Here is a 22645-nt window from a genome sequence, read left to right as displayed (position 1 = left end):
GTTCGTTGGTGTATTCTAAGTTCTCCACTTCGACTGTAGCTCTTTCCACAATCCACACATTTAAATGGTTTCTCTCCTGTGTGAGTTCGTTGGTGTATTCTAAGTGATCCACTATCACTGAAGCTCTTTCCACATTCCATACATTTAAATGGTTTCTCTCCTGTGTGAGTTCGTTGGTGTATTCTAAGTGTCCCACTTTGACTAAAGCTCTTTCTACATTCCATACATTTAAATGGTTTTTCCCCTGTGTGAGTTCGTTGGTGTATTCTAAGTGATCCACTTTCACTGTAGCTCTTTCCACAATCCACACATTCAAATGATTTCTTCCGTGTGTGAGTTCGTTGATGTCTTCTAAGTTCTTCACTTCGACTGTAGCTCTTTCCACATTCCATACATTTATATTTTTTAAAAAATATTTTTATTAATTTTATAGAATACAGAAAAAAGCATAGAAAAAAGATATGAAGAGGAAAAAAAGATAGAAAAGTTACATATTTCCATATTCTTTTTTTCAGCATATCCAATGGACTTCCCCGCATCCTCCCAACCTTGCATTCTCTGTGCTTCAAAACATCAGCAATTTGTTAACTTATTTCAAAAACTTGTTGTACCTTTCGATTTTATCGTGTTACCTAATTTCAAAAAGTGTTGTATTCCAAATCTTATACATTTTAGTTTAAACACAATAAAGTTGTTTCATTGTTTTACCTCTAGCTTCTTGTGCCTTAATTTCCATCTCGTTAAATTACAGTTACTAAGGCTAAGATTTCCCAAAAAGTGCAGTTTTTAGCATTCATACAGCTTATGGTGTTTTTTCAAATAGTCTTTAAATTTTTTCCAGTCCTCAATTGTTTCTTCTCCCAAGTCTCGGATTCTGCCAGTCATTTCGGCCAGTTCCATGTAGTCCATCAACTGCATCTGCCATTCCTCCAGCGTGGGTAAATCTTGTGTCTTCCAATGCTTTGCAATCAAAATCCTGGCTGCTGTGGTAGCGTACATAAAAAAAGTTCTGTCTTTCTTAAGCACTCTCTGGTCCACCATGCCCAGAAGAAAGGCCACCGGTTTCTTGGGTAAGGTAAATCTAAGTACCTTTTTTAGTTCATTATGAATCATCTCCCAAAAGGCCTTCACTTTCGGGCAGGTCCACCAGAGATGAAAGAATGTCCCTTCCGCCTCTCTACACTTCCAACATTTATTGTCAGACAGGTGGTATATCTTAGCAAGCTTGACTGGGGTCATGTACCACCGGTATATCATTTTCATAATATTTTCCTTCAAGGCACTACATGCCGTAAATTTCATTCCGGTGTTCCATAAGCTTTCCCAGTCTTCAAACATAATGTTATGCCCCACGTCCTGTGCCCATTTTATCATGGCGGATTTAACTACCTCATCCTGTGTATTCCACTTAAGCAGCAAGTTATACATTCTCGAGAGTAATTTACTTTTTGGCTCTAACAATTCTGTTTCTAGTTTCGATTTCTCCACCTGGAATCCAACCTTTTTGTCCGTTTTAAAAACCTCCTGAATTTGAGCATAATGCAACCAATCCCGCACCTTGTTTTTTAATTTTTCCAAGCTCTGCAACCTCCAATTGTCTCCAATTTTTTCAATTATTTCCCAATATTTAGGCCAGTAGGCCTCCATGTTAAGTCTCTTGCGTGCCTTGGCCTCCACCGGTGAGAGCCACCTCGGAGTCTTAGTCTCCAGTAAGTCTTTGTATTTTGTCCAGACCGTCAAAATTGCTCTTCTGACAATATGGTTTTTAAACAGTTTATGCACTTTAGCCTTGTCATACCACAAATATGCATGCCACCCAAAAGCATTGTCAAACCCTTCCAGATCTAGGACATCAGTGTTCTCCAATAAGATCCAATCTTTCAACCAGCAGAAGGCTGCAGATTCATAATATAACCTCAAGTCTGGCAGGGCAAATCCCCCTCTTTCTTTCGCATCTGTTAGAATTTTAAACTTTATTCGGGGCTTTTTGCCCTGCCAAACAAACTTGGAAATGTCCTTCTGCCACTTTCCAAAACATTCCACCTTGTCCACGATCTGTAGGGCCTGGAACAAAAATAACATTTTCGGCAATACATTCATCTTTATAGCTGCTATTCGGCCTAACAAGGAAAGTTTCAGTCTCGACCATATTTCCAAATCTCTTTTGATTTCTAACCAACATTTCTCATAATTGTCTTTAAACAAATTCAAGTTTTTGGAGGTCAGATACACCCCTAGATATTTTACTTTCTTAACCACATTTAATTCTGTTTCTTTCTGGAACTCCTCTGTTTCTGTAGTTGTCAAATTTTTTGCTAAAACCTTAGTTTTTTGTTTGTTTAATTTGAATCCCGCCACCCGACCAAAGTCAGAAATTAATTCTAACACTTTTTTCGTGCTAGAGACTGGCTCCTGTAATGTTAATACCAAATCGTCTGCAAATGCTTTCAATTTATATTGTTTCACTCCGACCTCAATTCCCTGTACAAACCGGTCCTTTCTAATCATGTTCAGTAGCACCTCCAGGACTGATATAAACAATAGGGGGGACAAGGGGCACCCCTGCCGTGTCCCTTTTTCAATTTTAAACTCGTCTGTCACCACATTGTTCACTATCAGCTTGGCCTTTTGTTCTGAGTAGATTGCTTCTATTCCATTTTCAAACCCCCACCCCACTCCCATCCCTTCTAAGTTTTTCTTCATGAACCTCCAAGAGATGTTGTCGAAGGCTTTCTCAGCATCAATAAAAATTAACACCGCTCTAGTATTAAGGTTTGTTTGAAGAAGTTCCAGAATGTCAATAATGTTTCTTGTGTTATCAAACAAATGCCTACCAGGGAGAAAGCCCGCTTGGTCCTTATGGATCACTTCATTAAGTACTTTTTTAAACCTACTTGCCAAAATGTCTGCAAAATTTTTGTAATCCACATTTAGGAGTGAGATGGGGCGGTAGTTCTTAAGCTGGGTCTTTTCAGTTTCTAGTTTAGGTATCAATGTGATGAAGGCTTCTTTCCACGTTTCAGGTGCCTTTCTCCCCTCTAAGATCTGGTTGCAAACCTCCAACAAAGGTTGTATCAAGTAGTCCTTCAAAACCTTATAGTATTTGGAGGTAAGTCCGTCAGGGCCTGGAGACTTGCCTAATTGAAGGTTCTGAATGGCACTCTCAATTTCTTGCCGTGTAATGTTTCCATTCAGGGTTGTTCTCATTTCTTGGGGTATTTTTTGTAATCCATTAGTTATAAGGAATTGATCCACCTCGGAGTCTTTTTGCGGCCCTTGAGAGTAAAGTTCTTTGAAATATCTCTGGAAACACTTTCTAATTTCCTCGGGTTTCTGAACCGTTTTCCCTTCAATCTCCAGATTTGTAACTGTGTTAAGTTTTTGTCTCTTTTTCAACTGCCATGCTAGCAGTTTCCCACACTTGTTAGCTGATTCAAAGGATCTTTGTTTCATTTGTTTAATTTTCCATTCCACCCCTTGATTTATCAGTTTCGAATATTGTGCCTGGAACAATTTCACTTCTCTCAACACCTCCTTCGAATTAGGCCTAGTTCTTAGTTTTTTCTCTCCTTCTCTTATTTTCTACAATATCTTCTCCTTGTTCTCATTCCAGAGCCTTTTCTTGATCGTATTTTGTTGTATTAGAAACCCTCTCATGACTGCTTTACTTGCGTCCCAGATTGTTCTTTTTTCCACAGTAGTGTTTAGGTTTATCTCAAAATAGTCCTTTAATGTTTTTTGGGCCTTCTTAACAATCTCCTGATCCCTGAATAACGTGTCATTCATTTTCCATCTGAAGGATTCGGTTATATTTAGTCTCAATTCCACTTTCAAGGCATTGTGGTCGGAGCAGGTTTTTGGGCAGATTTCCAAGAAGGAAAGGTAAAAAACACCTATGCAGTTTATTAATGTATCTGTGGTTGTTGGTGTCTTCTAAGTTCTCCACTTTGACTGTAGCTCTTTCCACATTCCATACATTTAAATGGTTTCTCCCCTGTGTGAGTTCGTTGGTGTATTCTAAGTTCTCCACTTTGACTGTAGCTCTTTCCACATTCAATACATTTAAATGGTTTCTCCCCTGTGTGAGTTCGTTGGTGTATTCTAAGTTCTCCACTTCGACTGTAGCTCTTCCTGACCATATGTCAGGAGTGCTCTGATGGTGTTTCCTGCTTGGCAGGGGGTTGGACTCGATGGCCCTTGTGGTCTCTTCCAACTCTATGATTCTATGATTCTATGAAATGGTTTTTCCCCTGTGTGAGTTCGTTGATGTCTTCTAAGTTTTCCACTTTCACTGTAGCTCTTTCCACATTCCATACATTTAAATGGTTTTTCCCCTGTGTGAGTTCGTTGGTGTATTCTAAGTGATCCACGATAACTGAAGTTCTTTCCACATTCAATACATCTAAATGGTTTTTCCCCTGTGTGAGTTTGTTGGTGTCTTCCAAGTTCTCCACTTCGACTGTAGCTCTTTCCACATTCCATACATTTAAATGGTTTCTCCCCTGTGTGAGTTTGTTGGTGTCTTCTAAGATCTCCACTTCGACTGTAGCTCTTTCCACATTCCATACATTTAAATGGTTTCTCCCCTGTGTGAGTTCGTTGGTGTATTCTAAGTTCTCCACTTTGACTGTAGCTCTTTCCACATTCAATACATTTAAATGGTTTCTCCCCTGTGTGAGTTCGTTGGTGTATTCTAAGTTCTCCACTTCGACTGTAGCTCTTTCCACAATCCACACATTCAAATGGTTTCTCCCCTGTGTGAGTTCGTTGGTGTATTCTAAGTGATCCACTATCACTGAAGCTCTTTCCACATTCCATACATTTAAATGGTTTCTCCCCTGTGTGAGTTCGTTGGTGTATTCTAAGTTCTTCACCTTCAATGTAGCTCTTTCCACATTCCATACATTTAAATGGTTTTTCCCCTGTGTGAGTTCGTTGGTGTATTCTAAGTTCTCCACTTCGACTGTAGCTCTTTCCACAATCCACACATTTAAATGGTTTCTCTCCTGTGTGAGTTCGTTGATGTCTTCTAAGTATCCCACTTCGACTGAAGCTCTTTCCACAATCCACACATTCAAATGGTTTCTCCCCTGTGTGAGTTCGTTGGTGTATTCTAAGTGATCCACTATCACTGAAGCTCTTTCCACATTCCATACATTTAAATGGTTTCTCCCCTGTGTGAATTCGTTGGTGTATTCTAAGTTCTTCACTTCGACTGTAGCTCTTTCCACATTCAATACATTTAAATGGTTTTTCCCCTGTGTGAGTTCGTTGGTGTATTCTAAGTGATCCACTTTCACTGTAGCTCTTTCCACATTCCATACATTTAAATGGTTTCTCTCCTGTGTGAGTTCGTTGATGTCTTCTAAGTGCCCCACTTTGACTAAAGCTCTTTCCACATTCCATACATTTAAATGGTTTCTCCCCTGTGTGAATTCGTTGGTGTATTCTAAGTGATCCACTTTCACTGTAGCTCTTTCCACATTCGATACATCTAAATGGTTTTTCCCCTGTGTGAGTTCGTTGATGTCTTCTAAGATCTCCACTTTGACTGAAGCTCTTTCCACAATCCACACATTCAAATGATTTCTTCCGTGTGTGAGTTCGTTGGTGTATTCTACGTTCTCCACTTCGACTGTAGCTCTTTCCACATTCCATACCTTTAAATGGTTTCTCCCCTGTGTGAGTTCGTTGGTGTATTCTAAGTGATCCACTTTCACTGTAGCTCTTTCCACATTCCATACATTTAAATGGTTTCTCTCCTGTGTGAGTTCGTTGGTGTATTCTAAGTTTTCCACTTTCACTGTAGCTCTTTCCACATTCCATACATTTAAATGGTTTTTCCCCTGTGTGAGTTTGTTGGTGTATTCTAAGTGATCCACGATAACTGAAGCTCTTTCCACATTCAATACATCTAAATGGTTTCTCCCCTGTGTGAGTTCGTTGGTGTATTCTAAGTGATCCACTTTCACTGTAGCTCTTTCCACATTCCATACATTTAAATGGTTTCTCTCCTGTGTGAGTTCGTTGGTGTATTCTAAGTTTTCCACTTTCACTGTAGCTCTTTCCACATTCCATACATTTAAATGGTTTTTCCCCTGTGTGAGTTCGTTGGTGTATTCTAAGTGATCCACGATAACTGAAGCTCTTTCCACATTCAATACATCTAAATGGTTTCTCCCCTGTGTGAGTTTGTTGGTGTATTCTAAGTGATCCACTTTCACTGTAGCTCTTTCCACATTCCATACATTTAAATGGTTTCTCCCCTGTGTGAGTTTGTTGGTGTATTCTAAGTTCTCCACTTCGACTGTAGCTCTTTCCACATTCCATACATATAAATGGTTTCTCCCCTGTGTGAGTTTGTTGGTGTCTTCTAAGTTCTCCACTTCGACTGAAGCTCTTTCCACATTCCATACATTTAAATGGTTTCTCCCCTGTGTGAAGTCGTTGGTGTATTCTAAGTTCTCCACTTCGACTGCAGCTCTTTCCACATTCAATACATTTAAATGGTTTCTCCCCTGTGTGAGTATGTTGGTGTATTCTAAGTGCTTGACTATGACTAAAGCTCGTTCCACACTTCATACATTCAAATAGTTTCTCTCCTTTGTGAGTTTCTTGTTGTATCCTCAGTTTCATTGTTCTTCCCAATGAATTGACGGGTGGCTCCATAGAATTCTGACTTTCATCTTCCTCACCTGTTTGGGAGTCTGGGAGGAAAAAAAAACCTGTTAGACTTTCAAGAAAGACAAAAAGGGAACTGAACAGATGTCAATTCCAAACTGCACCTTCTCTCATTTTAACACCTTCATTCTCCACTGTCCTCTCTAGGTTCCATATTTTTTGAAAAGCAGATGAGATAATGGCAGTAGCAACACATGATCACTCGTTTCAAACTTAATAAAGCAACATCGTTTTATAATACAGATCTATGGTGGAATTGCCTTATTAGACACATCTATTTTTTTCTTTCTGAAGTGAAGAAATGATCTCAGGCTCGAGTAACAGTGTCTCCATTGTGAAATAAATAAAACTTAAGTGCTACATTTAACTGTAAAAATATTGCAATATATTGGAAGCTAAGAAGAGCCTGCTGGATCAGCAAAGGCCCACCTAGTCCAGCATCCTCTTCTCACAGAGGCCAACCAGATGCCTGTGGGAAACCAGCAAGCAGGATTGGAGCACAAGAGTTTTCTCTGCCTTCCTGTGCTTTCCAGAAACTAGTATTAAGAAGCATTATTGCCTGGACCACGAGGGCAGAGCAGAGACGTCAGTCTTATCCTTCTTTTCAAGCTATCCATGTTGCTGGCTGTCACTGTCTCCTGTAGGATGGATTCCATAGATGAACTATGCTTCTGTTTATTCATCTTTTGCAGCCCTTAAAGGCAGATAAATGTATTATGGCCTAAGCTTTTGTGGGCTACAGTCTGACAAAGTGGAATTTTGAGCAGGATACGTGGTGCCACTATAAACCTCTGAGTCTCTTTGTTGGCTTTGTGTACTTATTTTGAAATTTGCACCAAGGTTGTACCACAGTATCTCCATGGAAGCTTAGGGACGGACAAAATTACAGGGTGTCAGCTCCGTGAATCTCAAGCCTCTCATGGCTCCGCTGACAGAGTCTGAGAACGCAAGAGATGTGATTCGGTTGGAATGTGAAGCAGGGGAGGAGCAGCCAAGCTGCAGCAGGAGCAAAGAACAAAGAGCAGGAAGAGGAGGTGCCGACGGGGGGGGGGGGCACAGACTCTTATCTCCAGTTTGAGCTCTGACACAGAGCCCCCGAAATAGCCTGTCCAAAAAATCGTAGGTTCGAGAGAATCTGCGAGAAGAGGGGAAAAGAAAGCGAAAGTGGGGGCTTCTTTGCTGGAGGACTCGGCATCTGCAAGCTGGGATGAACAGGCTGAAGACTGAGCTCCACAGTGATTTGTGAGTTTGAGCAATAAACCTGAGATAATTACTACTGGAGTTGTCTCACGTCTGTGCGGGAGAACCAAGCCATTACACAGGGGTGCTCAAATTATTATCCCACTCACTCACTCACTCACACAAACAGCCCCAGTCTGTAAGATTGGCAATTTTACACAATTTGCTTATAATACCAGACACTCTTGGACTTTATATGCCCAATCCTAAGTGTAGAGCCTCCAGCCACAGGAATTGTGTATCATGATAACGGGTCCTTTGTCCCTTAAGTCCACCAAACTGGGGAGGTGCATGCATTTATTGTGTTTTGATGCTAGTGGAATGTATCATTCTGACCCTGTCTATAACAAATAAGAGTAATAGAAACAATTTATGTACATTAATTATAAATAATTATGGGAAACATTTCCATCCCACTTCACCGATTTTTCAGGATTGGTGTGCAACATCATTACCATCAATTATTCCTGCCGTGGAAATAACACCTAAGATTTCAAAGCCTGGAGGAAGAAAATCTGCCCCCACTACTTTAGGAAAAGGATTCAAGAAAAAAAGAGCTGCTTTGGAGAAGGCCTCACTTTTTCCTTCTTAATTTCAGGAACTTCCTTTCATTTGTCTCCTCTCCATCTTTTCGTCTTTCTCCCTCCACCATCCATCTATCCCTGTCCCCATCTCCTCTCCCCTCGAACTCACCAGATTTCTCCAAGGGTCCTGGGAGGGAATGCTCAGAGGTTGTGGGGAGGGATGCGGGAGACAGCCTGACCAGGTCAACCGTCCATCTTCCTCCTTCCATCCTGGCCAGGGTTGCAGGTTCAGTCTCAGCTAGGGTTGCAGGTTCAGCTTCCTGAGGAGCGCAGAAGCCAGAGCAAGTTGCAGCTTCCTGGGAGGGAGGGAAGAAGAAGAAGCCAAGGGAGTCTGAGAGCCCATGCAGGGATTCTCCTGCCCAAGACATTCTGCTGCCCCTGGAGAAGCCCCAATTGTGCACCCCCTTCCCAAGATCCCCCACCCATTTTCAAACACCTTTGCCAATTCCTTTCACCTGCCTGTCCCACCTCCCTTCCTAAGGCTGGCATGCTATGCACATTAGTGACCTGAGAGTAGATCCCTTGGAACTTAAGAGTTAATCTACAAAGGTCTGCTCTGAATACATGGGTGGCCTTTGCATGGAGAAGAAAGACTATTCACCACCATAGCTAAACAGAACCTCAATGTCTAGAGGCAGTGGACTTGTGACCTCTAGGTGCTGGAAACCCAGGTGAGAGGAGGGCACTTACCTTTCCAAGAAGTCCCTCAGTGTCTGGGAGCAGGGTCTGGTCTGCTCCCCCTGCTCTCCCACTCGGCCTCCGCCTGGCATCTGCAGCTCCCCTGAAGGAGAGGACACCATCCCCGGAGTGGGGAGGACTGGGAGCCTGTGGGGTTTCCCACCCTGAACGAGGCGGCTGAATCGTCTTCAGGCAATCCTGCTTCTGGGCATCCCAGTGGTGCTGCGGCTGCCCCTCCTCTGCCTCCTGCTTAATTTGACATAAATCTGCCTGAGGCAGAAGATCCCTGATGGTCCCAACTTGGCCGGCAGGAGGTTTATTTCCTTTGCACTCCAGTCTCTCCCTTTGAATGGGTCTCCTGGGTCTCTGCTCTTCCATTTTTACGCCACCCTCCTGGAAAAGAAATAAACACAAAGTAAAATAAAACCCAAGAATGAAAACAAAAGCACATTTTTTTTTCATTTTTTTATATATATTTATTAAGGTTTTACATAATAAAACAAATATCACAATCAAAAAGAAAGAGAAAAAAGAGACAATCAAAAATAACATGAACCAAAAATGACAAAAAAGACAAAAAACAGAGAAAAAATTATTCCTCACTTACTATCTTTAAAACCCTCTTTCCTGACTTCCTCACATCTCCCTTTTCTGTGTTCCCCTTTACACAATCAAATTCAGCAATTTCCTACCCTCTTTCCAATCTTATACCCTATTATAGATTTCAACCTATTATGCCTTTGGTTTCTTTACCTTTTAAAACCATTTATCACATGTTCTTTATAACTTAATCCCTTGTATCATTTGTTTAGTCTCGACATAACAATACTCTGATCTTACCCCTTTTTTCTCAAATCATTTTTACATATTTCTTTTTACCATGTCACTGATGCCATATTATCTTTATATCCAACATCATTTTAACATTCAAACATTTTAGAATGTTTTTGGAGATATTCTTTGAACTTCTTCCAGTCCTCTTCCACCGACTCTTCTCCCCGGTCTCGGATTCTGCCAGTCATTTCTGCCAGTTCCATGTAGTCTATCAGTTGCACCTGCCATTCTTCCAAGGTGGGCAAATCTTGTGTCTTCCAATACTTTGCGATGAGTATTCTTGCTGCAGTTGTTGCATACATAAAAAGTGTTCTATCTTTCTTTGACACCAATTGGCCCACAATGCCCAAAAGGAAGGCCTCTGGTTTCTTAGGGAAGGTATGTTTAAATACCTTTTTTAGTTCATTATATATCATTTCCCAGAAGGCCTTAACCTTTGGGCATGTCCACCAGGTGAAAGAATGTTCCCTCAGTTTCTTTACATTTCCAGCATTTGTTATCAGGCAGGTGATAAATTTTTGCAAGCTTGACTGGGGTCATGTACCACCTATAGATCATTTTCATAATATTTTCTCTTAAGGCATCGCATACCATAAACTTCATATCAGTGGTCCACAACTCTTCCCAGTCAGCAAACATAATGTTATGACCAATGTCCTGTGCCCATTTAATCATAGCTGATTTGACTGTTTCATCCTGAGTATTCCATTTTAACAACAAGTTGTACATTCTCGAAAGTATCTTAGTTTTAGGTTCTAAGAATTCTGTTTCTAATTTCGATTTTTCCACCTGGAAGCCAAATTCTTTATCCAAGTTAAAGGCCTCTCTAATTTAATGATAATGTAACCAATCTCACACTTTAGCTTTTAATTTCTCAAAACTCTGCAATCTCAATGCGTCTCGATCTTGTTCTAGTATCTCCCAATATTTCGGCCACTTGGCCTCCATATTGAGTTTTTTCAGAGCCTTAGCCTCCATAGGTGATAGCCACCTTGGGGTCTTGTTTTCCAATAAGTCTTTATATCTTGTCCAGACATTAAACACAGCTTTCCTGACAATATGGTTTTTGAATGCTCTGTTAGCTTTTACCTTGTCGTACCACAAATATGCATGCCACCCAAAAGTATTGTTGAACCCTTCCAAGTCCAAAATGTCAGTGTTCTCAAGAAGTAGCCAATCTTTCAACCAGCAAAATGCTGCTGATTCATAATACAGCTTCATGTCTGGCAGGGCAAACCCCCCTCTTTCTTTAGTATCAGTCAATATTTTAAATTTTATTCTGGGCTTTTTGCCCTGCCAGACAAATTTGGAAATATCTCTTTGCCACCTCTTGAAACAGTCCATCTTGTCCACAATCTGTAAAGTTTGAAACAAAAACAGCATTTTTGGCAATACATTCATCTTTATGGCTGCAATTCAACCCAACAAGGAAAGCTTCAATTTTGACCAAATTTCTAGATCTTTTTTGACTTCTGACCAGCATTTCTCATAGTTATCTTTAAATAAATTCAAATTTTTAGCCGTCATGTTAATCCCTAGGTATTTCACTTTCTTAACCACATTTAAGTCTGTCTCCTTCTGAAACCTTTCTTTTTCCATTGTTGTCAAATTTTTCTCTAAAACCTTAGTTTTTTGCTTGTTCAGTTTAAATCCTGCCACATGACCAAATTTTTGAATCAATTCTAATACCCTTTTCGTACTGGATTCTGGCTCCTGTAATGTCAAAACCAAGTCATCTGCAAAAGCCTTAAGTTTATATTGTTTAGCTCCGACCCTAATTCCCTGAATCAGCCGGTCCCTTCTAATCATGTTCAAGAGCACCTCCAGGACCGAAATAAATAGCAATGGAGAGATAGGGCAGCCCTGTCATGTTCCTTTTTCTATTCTAAACTCTTCTGACACCACATTATTAACTATCAACTTTGCTTTTTGTTCTGAATAAATTGCTTCTATACCATTTTCAACCCCCCGTCCCACTCCCATTCCCTTAAGATTTTTCTTCATAAAATTCCAAGAAATATTATCAAAGGCCTTCTCCGCTTCAATAAAGATTAAAACTGCTTTTGTGTTAATGTTCGTTAGCAGTAACTCCAAAATGTCAATAATGTTCCTTGTATTATCAGAAAGATGTCTGCCTGGGAGAAAGCCTGCCTGATCTTTATGTATCACTTCATTTAAAACTCTTTTTAATCTATTGGCTAAAATATCTGCAAAAATGTTGTAATCCACATTTAAAAGGGATATGGGACGGTAGTTCTTGAGTTGTGTCTTTTCAGATTCAGATTTTGGTATTAGTGTGATGAAAGCTTCTTTCCACGACTCCGGCGCCTTCTTTCCCTCCAGAATCTCGTTGCACACCTCCTTTAATGGTTGGATTAAATAGTCTTTCAAAGTCTTATAATACTTGGAGGTTAATCCGTCCGGTCCTGGAGACTTGCCTAATTGCATGTTTTGAATGGCACCTTCAATCTCCTGTTCTGTTATTTTATAGTTCAATATTGTCTTGTTTTCTTGAGATATTTTTTGTAATCCATTAGTTCTTAAAAATTGGTCTATCTCAGTCTCATTCTGTGGCCCCTGGGTATAGAGTTGTTTAAAGTATCTCTGGAAGCACTTTCTAATCTCCACAGGATTCTGAATGTTTCTCCCTTCAACCTCAAGATTTGTAACCGTATTCAGCTTCTGTCTTTTTTTCAACTGCCACGCTAGCAGTTTTCCACATTTATTGGCTGATTCAAAAGTCTTTTGTCTCATTTGTTTAATTTTCCAATCAATTTCCTGATTTATCAGTTTCAAATATTGTACTTGATATAATTTAATTTCTCTCAGAATCTCCTGTGACTTTGGTTTCGATCTTAATTTTTTCTCTCCTTTTATTTTCTCCAAAATTTTATCTTTTTTCTCATTTTGGGTTCTCTTTTTTATTGCATTCTGTTGTATCAGAAACCCCCTCATGACCGCTTTACTTGCATCCCAGATTACTCTTTTTTCGACTGTAGTTATCAAATTCACTTCAAAGTAGTCTCTCAAAGTCTTTTGGGCCTTCTTAACAATCTCTTGATCTCTTAGTAAGGCGTTATTCATCTTCCATCTGAAGGAACCAGTTAATGTTAGTTTCATTTCCATCTTCACGGCATTATGGTCGGAGCAGGTTTTGGGACAGATTTCCACCTTTCTAGTCTTTGGTGCCAGTCCTCTAGTTATCCATATTTGGTCAATCCTAGTCCAGGTCATTTTGGCTTCAGAGAAGAATGTCCCTTCTCTCCCTAGGGGATTTTTTGTTCTCCAGATGTCAATCAAGTCCATATTGTCAGTTAGATCAAAAAAGGTTTTAGGTAGCCTGCCATCTTTTGTTATGTTTTGTCTTTGTGCTTTATCCATATTTGTAGATACCACCCCATTCTCTATCTCCCCCCTGAAGGCTCTGCACCTGATCTTGATTGGAGATGGGAATCATTTGAAAATCACCTATTGTCATGTCATACTGAGGAGATTTCACCCCTCCCATACCCAAGAATCTCCTGACCATCTCCTGAGGTCTTTGCTGACTCTACAGAGAGGAGGAGCAATGTATTGCTCTCTACTTAATTAGTCATGTGAGTGAATCTCTGTGTGTGTGAGAGAGTCAGTCAGTGAGCCGGAGAGAGAGTGCAAGAGATATTATTTAGAGATATTTAGAGACTCTGCAGGCACTCAGAGTGTAGCATTGATTTATGCTTAGAATTTGTAGCTCTGTATATAGTTTTGTATAATAGCTGTAGTTGTAGAATAAAAGGAAGATATTTTACAGAGCTGCTCTCCGAGTGGTTTATACTCTGCAAGACTCTGCAAAACGCTGCTGCGCAACGACTGCATCATTGAGAAAGTAAATTCGGTGCTCTCAGCTCCAAGCTGTGAGTTCACAGCACTGTCACCTGTTCCTGTGGGAAAGGAGGTCTCTGGCAGTGCTACCCAGCTCGCCTAGCCCAGTCAGGGCTGTAGTGCATGAGTCCAGTTGGTACACTGGCTCAAGGGCGATGCTGACACATACCAAATGCCCTAACTCGTACTCCTTAATTGGGGGAGACTTTAATGCTCGTATTGCCACAAATTGGGACCTACTAACTAAGTCCAAACGGTGGACTCCCCCATGCTTGGACAACTTTGACTTGGAACATGCCAGAATTAGAACTTCAAAGGACAACAGAGTAAACAAAGCAGGAGTGACCCTTTACCAAATGGCCATTCGCCTGAATCTAGTTTTCTTGAACGGCACCTTCCCCCCCGACATACCGGGGGAGTTCACTCACCTGGGACTAGCATCTAACAGTGTAATCGATTACTTCTTGATCTCTGCAAATTTGGCCGTTAATGTACTTTCCTTCCAAGTTGAAAACCAACATTTCAGTGATCACCTTCCAATAGTGACCACTTTGTCATTGTTCCGGTGCCAGAAGGACTATAAACACTCAGTCCTTCTGGAAACCTCAGCATCGACCAAAATAAGAGGGATCAAATGGTCGGAGGCTGTGGCCCAAAAATACCAGGAATTTTTTCATAGGGAAATCATCGCCTATCTACCTCAAATATCTACTGATTTACAAGACTTCAATTCAGTTTTGAAACTTTTTAACCTTCTTATAACAAACCTTACCACTTTTTTTTACATCACCTCCTCAAAAGGCGAAAGTGGCGCATTGCAGTACTGGGGCCCCTTGGTTTAACACCTCTTGCAAACAAGCAAGATCCCTTCTTCATTCTATCTATAATGAATACAAAAACTCTACCACCCTCCTATTTACAAGCCAAAAGAGCATACAAACAGACTTTAAAGCTGGCCAAACGCGAGTGGTATCAAAAGCGTTGGCGAGACTTGATTGCGGCTTCTAGATCCCGCAGACCACAGGAATTTTGGGCTCTGATAAACAAAAGAGGAAGGAAGTACCCACTGGCGATTATCCCTGCGCCCACATGGGAACAATTCTTTTTTTTTTATTATAAATTTTTATTGGATTTTCAAATTTTTTACAGACAGACAAACATAAAGAGACAAAACAAAACATGCATAATTTCATAACCTTACTTTCATTACCTTCTTTCATTTACTTCCCCGCACCCCCCTCCCACATTCCAGTTTCATTAATTATCTCAGCAAGTTATTTCCTCTCATCTCTTAAATATTTCTTATCTTTTCTTAAAATTTGTCACTTTTACTTGGCCCAATTTAACTTATCCAATTTTGCACAATAAATCTTTTCTCTAAGGTCGGCCTAAATTCTCTCCCACGAATTCCTCCCTTCACATATTACACCAAAAATCATAATATACCAGTTCTAAATCTCAGATTTTAACTGTTCTACTCTCCCCTCCCCCCCTGCCCCGGTTTCTGTCCCTTCCCAAACCAATGTCCTCAATAAATTGGCTGCTTTAGCCCGGGTTTCTCACATCAGAGGCTCTTAAGCCCCAGTTAGTCTCTCTCCGCCGGTTTTGTTGGTAGTCCATTTTGTTGGCCCTCTCTTCTTGAGGAGGTTCTGTCGCCAGCCCCTCATATTTTCCTCCTTCCAAATCGGTCAGTATCAGTTTCTGCCCAGGACCACTCAGTCTCCCATACTCCAACCTAAGGAAAAAGTCCCAATCATACTTGTTTGCTCTTTTATAGTACAATATTCCAGTTATTCCAGGGGCTTCTTCCTTAATCTTTCTCTCCTTTTGCAGATTTATGGTCCACTTGTCATCTTCTTTGTTTCCTTTGTTCCCAAAGGTTGCAGGCTTTTGGTTGATTTTTTCCACCTGAACTTCCTCTCCTTTTTCTTCTTCCTTTTCCCCCAGTTCCAAAGTTATCTCTTCCTCTACAGCTGCAGAGTTTTTTTCCATCGACTTTGTATCATTAACAGAGTTGCTCAGTTCAAGACCGAAGGTCACCAGTTGTTTACTCATAGTGGTGCTCTGCTCTTGTAGAGTTCCCCGAGAAAAAACATCCTTTCTATCTCTGCCCATAGTTTTCCTTCTGCAGCCATTGCAGTATCTTTAGTTCCCTCCAGGGGGATTTCCATCATGATCCTATTCCAACAATCCGTTACTTTGTTGTTCCCAGTCACTTTGTTATTCCCAGTCACTTTGTTTCTAAAAGTTCAATTTTAATGTAGCTCTTTTAGTCCAAAAAGATACTAATAACACAGTTCCAAATTTTAGCCACCCGTTTGACAGCTCTTTTGACAGCTGTCAAACTCTTTATTCTTTTTCCTCGGGCTCACACGCAGGGCACTCCCGGGTCCAAGGGGGGGGGATTACCCAAGAACGAAAAACTTCTGAAATTCAACCCTTTTCCACTCCAGCACAATAACTTCTTAATCCAATTCGTGAGAGTTGTCTGTTTAAACACCAAAGTCTTTCCGCCTTAGTGCCCCTCTCCTTGCTTTAAGTCTTTTTGTGGGGGGGGGGTGCGGACTTCCTTTTAACACACCCCCCGATCGTACTCAATTTCAGGTATAAAACTTTAGTGCCGAAATTTCCTTCTACTCACGGGTTATTTGTTTCAGTCCAGATTTCAAGAAGAAAGATAGCGCTCTCCGGTCATGGCTCGCGGCTTCGCTCCGCCAAGGCAGCGATCGACTCTCAGCGCCACGCCGCTCTCCGGTCCACTCCGTAGCCTTTAAAAAGGCTCTTTGCGGGTCGGGGAGGGCGCTTAAGGTGCCCACCGAGTCACCAAGTCCGCAGGCTTCGGCGCCTGCGGTTTCTGAGGGTCCCCGTGTCGCCGGCACGGCAAGACCCGTCCTTAGCGGAGCCGATTCCCTCCGGAGCTCGGAGGGAATCCGCCATTACCCGTTCGCGCTATCCCGGAAGTCTCCACATGGGAACAATTCTTGAGTAAATATTTCTCTTTGGCAGAGGAATCCAACTCACCCACGGAATTCCGAGCCGACCATCTACCTTTGTGGCCCTCTACCGACCCAGAACTGATAATGGACTTGATACTAGATCTGAAAACGGGCAAAGCCCCTGGGCCGGATCTAGTCCCTGCTGAGGCTATTGTTGCGCAACCGAGGTGGTGGGCTGAAATTCTGGCCAAAGTCTTTGATGCAATTAATTCTACGGGGCTTATCCCTAGGTCATGGAAGGAGGCCGTGATCGTACCAGTCCATAAAAAGGGTCCCCCTGCTGACGCAGAGAACTATCGGAACATCAGCCTTTTGTCTATCATTGGGAAAATCTATGCAAAATTTTTGCTGTCTAAGCTGTCCCATTGGGCATACGACTCAAATTTGATTGGCCATGAACAAGCGGGCTTTAGGAACAATTATTCAACCACTGACCATATGGTAATTATGTATCATCTTGCCAGAAAATATTCTGCCCCGAGTCGGGGGCGCCTATGTGTCGCTTTCATAGACTTAAAGGCCGCCTTCGACAGTATCCCAAGAAACTGTCTATGGAAGAAATTAGAGAGATGGGGCATAGATAGAAGGCTGTTATGGCTTATAACCCAATTACACCACGGGTCGTCGGCTAGAGTGAGACTCACACCGGCGGGAAACCTATCCAATGAGGTCCCAATAAATAGAGGAGTGCGCCAAGGCTGTGTTTTGGCCCCACTCCTCTTTAACTTGTTTATTAGTGGCATGAAGCTCTTTCTGAGTGAGTCTCAAGCCAACATTCACGCCCCCCACCTAGCTGATTTTCGCTGCCCTCTGCTCCTATATGCTGACGATGCAGCGATCCTTTCTTACTCTAGAGTCGGTTTATGCAGAGCTCTAAAGATTTTTGCGGCTTATTGCAAACTCAACCATCTGACAATTAATCATGGAAAATCTAAAGTACTGGTCTTTACCAGGTCTCGGAAAACTTACAGCTGGAAGTTAGATGGAGTCCAATTAGAACAGGTTTTCAAATTTAAATACCTGGGAGTCTTTTTTCACTACAACCTAAGCTGGAAGCCACAGATACAGTATTTACTGAACAAAGGGAAAACAATACTTTACACTCTACTCCAATTTTTTGCGGTCGACGGAGCCTCCCACATCCCTTCTGCATTGAAGGTGTACCACGCAAAAGTGGTTTCCACCCTCTGTTATGCTGCCCCGCTCTGGGCCCCAGGGTCCAATTTAACATTGCTGGGGACATTGCAGAATCAGTTTCTCCGTCGCCTCCTGAAACTCCCCATGTGTGTGAGCAATGCAGCCATACATCTGGAGCTAAGGATTGCATCATTGGAGACTGCCATCTGGAACAAAAAAAATTCCTTCCAGTAGCACCTTAAAGACCAACTAAGTCAGTTCTTGGTATGAGCTTTCGTGTGCATGCACACTTCTTCAGATACACTGAAACAGAAGTTTCCAGACCCTTCTATATAGTGAGAAGGTGGGGAGGGGTATTACTCAGAAGGGTGGTGGGAATGGGTGATTGGCAGATGGCTGTGATGAGCCTGTTGACGACTCTTAACGACTGCAATAGGTCTTACAGGAGGAAGCAAGGGGTGAAAAGGTGAAAAATGGCTTTGTCATGTATAATGAGATAAGAATCCAAGGTCTTTGTTCAGGCCAGGTTTCAGGCTCATCACAGCCATCTGCCAATCACAGCAGTTGCACAGCTTCAGTTTTCCACTAGAGGGACACAATGTTTCCCTTGGAGAGACACAGTTTATAAAGTCTTATAAGATATAAAGTCCTTTCCCAAATCACAAAGTGTCCCTTCAGATTTGTAACAGTTGCAAATCTCCAGAAAACCTTACAGATCCCTTACTTTGCAGAGTTGCACATAAAAAGGTACAATGTCTCCAAAAAGCGCGAGTTGCAATATGACAGTTCATGCAGCCTGACAGCCCTAGTCGTTTGGCAGCCGGTTACCGGGAGTTCAATGTTTTTTATAAATCCACACGTGGAGAGGGAAAGTCAAATTCTTCCTCTTCCACCTTAAATTCAAGTCAAATTCTCTATCTGATGTTCGGATAACAGTTTTTTAGGCACAGTTTCTTAGCAAAAGCAAATTGAACGTCGTTGCTTTAAATCTTTAAACAGAGCCGGAAGACGGACTTCCTGGTTGCATCTCCCGTTTCGGTGTCAAATTAAGGCTTCTCTTTCAAAAGGCAGAATTTCTTTAAACTTCACCTACTCGCGGGTGGTTGTCACTTAGCCAGATGATCCCAGGAAAAAGGTCAGCGCTCACCAACAACAGCTTCGCGGCTTCACCCCACGGAAAGAGCGATCAACCCTCAGCACCGCGCCAACCCCGTCACTTTCCGGAGCCCCTTACGGGGTTCCTTTAAAGTTTCGGGGGACACTAATGGTGCCCGCTAGGGCCCACGGCCACAGGCTTCAGCTGCCTGTGGTTTTTCAACGGGGGTCTCCGCTTCGCCATAGCGGACGACCCGTTTCCGCGGAGCTCCCTCTTCACAGTTAGAAGAGGGCAGCCATTGCCGTTCGCGCCACCTCCGGAAGTTCGCACATTTTTTAACCACTGGCCAGTTTTTGAAATATATTATTAAGCTTTCTATTTCTGATGTTCAGGCTGTGAATAACAATCATTATGTCACCCAAATGACTCCACCCAGGGACGAGGTGAAGTTATCCAAAGACTGGGGGAAACATCAACGTTTATGGAAGTACAAATAATATTTTTTTTGGGGGGGGCGCGGGAACCAAGGCAGTGGAAGGAAATTTAAAAACAACCCAGTGAGAGGACTGAGCATGTTCAGTGGACAGGGAATGCTGATCCTGGCTGCAACTTCTAGCATGTTGGAAAAGAAACAACAGATCTTTGTATATGATTAAGGCTGCAACAGACCCACCTAACATTTAAAGTACATGGCTTCACCCACGAAATCCTGCGAGCTGCAGTTTGTTAGGGGTGTTGAGAACTGTAGCAATAAACTACAAGTCCCGTGGTTCTCTGTGGGAAGCCACGGGCTTTAAATGTATTGTATCCGCACAGCCTAAGAAACAAACTGACAAAATGAATATTGACCAAAAAATCAAGCAACCCACTCCAAAATATTTTATATTTGATGGTCACAAACTCTCTTGACTGAAGACATTCTAACTTGCAGTCCATTGGCTGCATATGGCTTGCCAAGCCTCAGGGTGTGTCCTGCTAGTCCCTGCCGTTTCCATCTCCTGATCTGATCATAGGATGAAGATCTCTGTCTGTTCTGGAGAGAAAGATGCCTAAGGGGCCCTTGGAGAGATCTTTTCAACTCCAATTTCACCACAAAGCAGCACAGTGCTGAAATGGGGTAAAAGCCCTGATCTGGAAATAAATGATCCCTCTGGCTGCTCTTTAAAGAGGATTTCTAAAGAACAATCTGAAGGGTCTTTTTTCCACAGATCTCCTTGCTAATTCAGCAGAGTCTTCTTGTGCTCTTATTTTTCCCCACCCCAGCACTGGGGTTGGAAGGTCTAAACATGCTGATTGAGTTTGCAAGACTTGTATGTATGCTAGATGGCATGTCTGGTGAGTGTGTGCAGCACCTCTGGCGTGTGTGCATGTGACTTTATGGTCTGCATCTCTTTTCTGTGTGCGCATGCATGTGCATACATTGGCCACAAAGCTCACTGGAATGTGGCCTCCAGAATCAATGCAGCTTTAAGCCCAAAAATGTTCCTCCTGCTCTATCAGAAAGAACAATCAAATCTGAGACTGTCAGGAGGAGAGAACTCCTGGTTCTACAGAGTTAATGTTCTCAACATCCTATGGACACAAACTGCAACGAGATTTCCCTTTAATTGCTTTGAGAATTTTCCCCTTAAAAATATGAAGCAGTATATAAATGAAATGAGTAATAATCTGAACATGAATAGCTAATTTCAATTTTGCCTTCCTCAGTCTTTTACAATACTGTCTTCAACATTTTTATTATCATTAATTCATTTCCATATGCCACACTTCTTAAGAATCCTCCTTTCCTCTGCATTCTCAAAACTGTCACCCACTTCAACCCTCAGCCTTCATCTGAAAACTCTGCAGCCTTACTGAGGAAGGTGGAAATAAAACAATTAATGAAACCAGGCTTAAGGCTCTCTCACTTATTTACACGCAGACACAAGAGGTCACTAACTTTGATAGCTTGGAAAAGATCAGATGCGTTCTCCCGGGAATAGATCTATTAGATGTTTTATTAGCCTTGACAGAACAACAGAACCTCCATGTGTAGGCACAGTGTACCTTGATGTGAGGAAGGCAAAAGAAGCCATTTCCTTGCAAAATGAATCTGATGGACATCATTGCCACAAGATGCGGTGATGGTGGTGGCGGCTAAAAGTGCTTTCAAAGGCGACCAATTCACGAAGGAGGGCGATAGGTTTATCAATGGCACTGGCAGAGAAGGGGGGGCAGGAGGGGCTGGAGAGTGAGAGGGACACCTCCCTGTTCCACTGCTCTTCCTCCCCCCCCCCGCCTCCCCTTCCCTCTCCGCCGTGGGGAGGACCGTGGAAGAGGACGGGGCTCCCTGCAGAGGGACAGGGAGAGGGGCGGCAAAAGCCCCAGCTACGCCGCTGATCCGTGAGCGACTATATGCATCGTCCATCGGGAAGCAGCAGCTGCCTTGGACCCCTCATTCTGCCCCTTGAGCTCAGGACTGAAGGGAGCAGCTCCCCAGGGTCTCCGGCAGGGTCCGTGCCAGCCTGAGCCAGAGATGTTTGCCCCTGTGCCCTCCTGCAGATGCCCTGCCCCTCAGCTGCGCCCCTTCCCCTTCCTGCCCGGTTGGGGGGGGCGCCCTGCAGCCTCTAGCTGGGCTCGGGGCCTCATCCTGCCAGGGCCACGTGCTCTCCTCCTCCTCCTCCCCCCCCCCGCCTCCTGCACCTCGGACTCCTCGCTCCGTCCCTGCAGCGGAATCCGGCTCCTCTCCGGGGAAACTCGCCAGGCCACGGGCCGCTGCTCCTCCGCTCTCCTCGGCGGGGACAGGAAAGTGCAGCCGCTCTCGAGTCCCCCTGGCTGGCCCCGTTTCCTGCCTCTCTGGGCATCGGAGCTCGCTGGCTGTGGGTTGGGCCCTGGGAGGCTGCGAGGCTGGATGCGCCCCCTTGCAAGGCGAGGGCTGCGAGACCGCCCTGCTGCTTCCCCTGCCCTCGAATTTGCAGCCCGCTGCTTCTGATCCTGGAGGTTCTGCTCTTAGCTGTCGGGGCAAATGGATTAGCCCGATGAGATCTGGTCCATTCCTAGCTCTGGAGCAGCAGGGAACAAGCTTTTTGCACCCTTCTCTAGGGAAGTTCACATGCCGCCATCTGTGTCCCCGTGTACACAAATCACTGAGTTGTCTTACTGTCTTAACTCAGTCGGTAGAGCGTGAGGTGCTTTATCTCAAGGTTGTGAGTTCGAGTCCCTGTAAGAAAAAGCGGAAATAAAGTGTAATGTTACCTTGAAATTGTGTACACAATTGTCCGATGGTTTTTAGAGAAGCCCAAAAACTTCCCCTTTCTATACCCTTTCGTTGTCATCAAGCAGTTGGTCCCTCACTTTTCCCGCCCCGACCTGGCCACAGTGATCCATGCGACGGTCACCTCCAGGCTTGACTACTGTAATTCGCTCTACTCGGGGCTGCCCTTGAAGCTGTCCCAGAAACTCCAGCGGGTGCAGAATGCTGCAGCCAGGCTCCTCACGGGGTCTCTGCCATGGGAGCATATTCACCCAGTGCTTTTCAAGCTGCACTGGCTCCCGGTGGA

At 43.1% G+C, this 22645-nt stretch overlaps 3 protein-coding genes and 1 long non-coding RNA gene across 4 annotated transcripts in view; 1 reads left to right on the top strand and 3 right to left on the bottom strand.

The window, feature by feature from the left end:
- Positions 1 to 22645, bottom strand: part of LOC309364962 (uncharacterized protein) — a 147369-nt gene that overhangs the window by 74094 nt on the left and 50630 nt on the right. The window lies entirely within an intron of this gene.
- The window catches only part of LOC309365336, a 130609-nt gene that overhangs the window by 75960 nt on the left and 32004 nt on the right, over positions 1 to 22645 (top strand). The gene's annotated exons all lie outside the window — the stretch shown is intronic.
- Positions 1 to 22645, bottom strand: part of LOC309364412 (uncharacterized protein) — a 114798-nt gene that overhangs the window by 74094 nt on the left and 18059 nt on the right. The gene's annotated exons all lie outside the window — the stretch shown is intronic.
- Positions 3020 to 21868, bottom strand: LOC309361208 (uncharacterized protein; the record flags this gene model as incomplete). The annotated part of the gene is made up of 5 exons (XM_081896142.1): positions 21789 to 21868; positions 9195 to 9575; positions 8614 to 8800; positions 5493 to 6707; positions 3020 to 3045 (listed from the first exon to the last, which is right to left on the bottom strand). Exons 2-5 carry the CDS (start codon positions 9558 to 9560, stop codon positions 3020 to 3022), a joined length of 1794 nt encoding a protein of 597 aa, XP_081752268.1. The 5' UTR covers positions 9561 to 9575; positions 21789 to 21868.

Source organism: Podarcis melisellensis, assembly GCF_964234715.1.
Source record: "Podarcis melisellensis genome assembly, chromosome: 2".
Classification (NCBI taxonomy): domain Eukaryota; kingdom Metazoa; phylum Chordata; class Lepidosauria; order Squamata; family Lacertidae; genus Podarcis; species Podarcis melisellensis.
The sequence above is the reverse complement of the archived record's forward strand: the minus strand, read 5'-3'. Positions and strand labels throughout refer to the sequence as shown.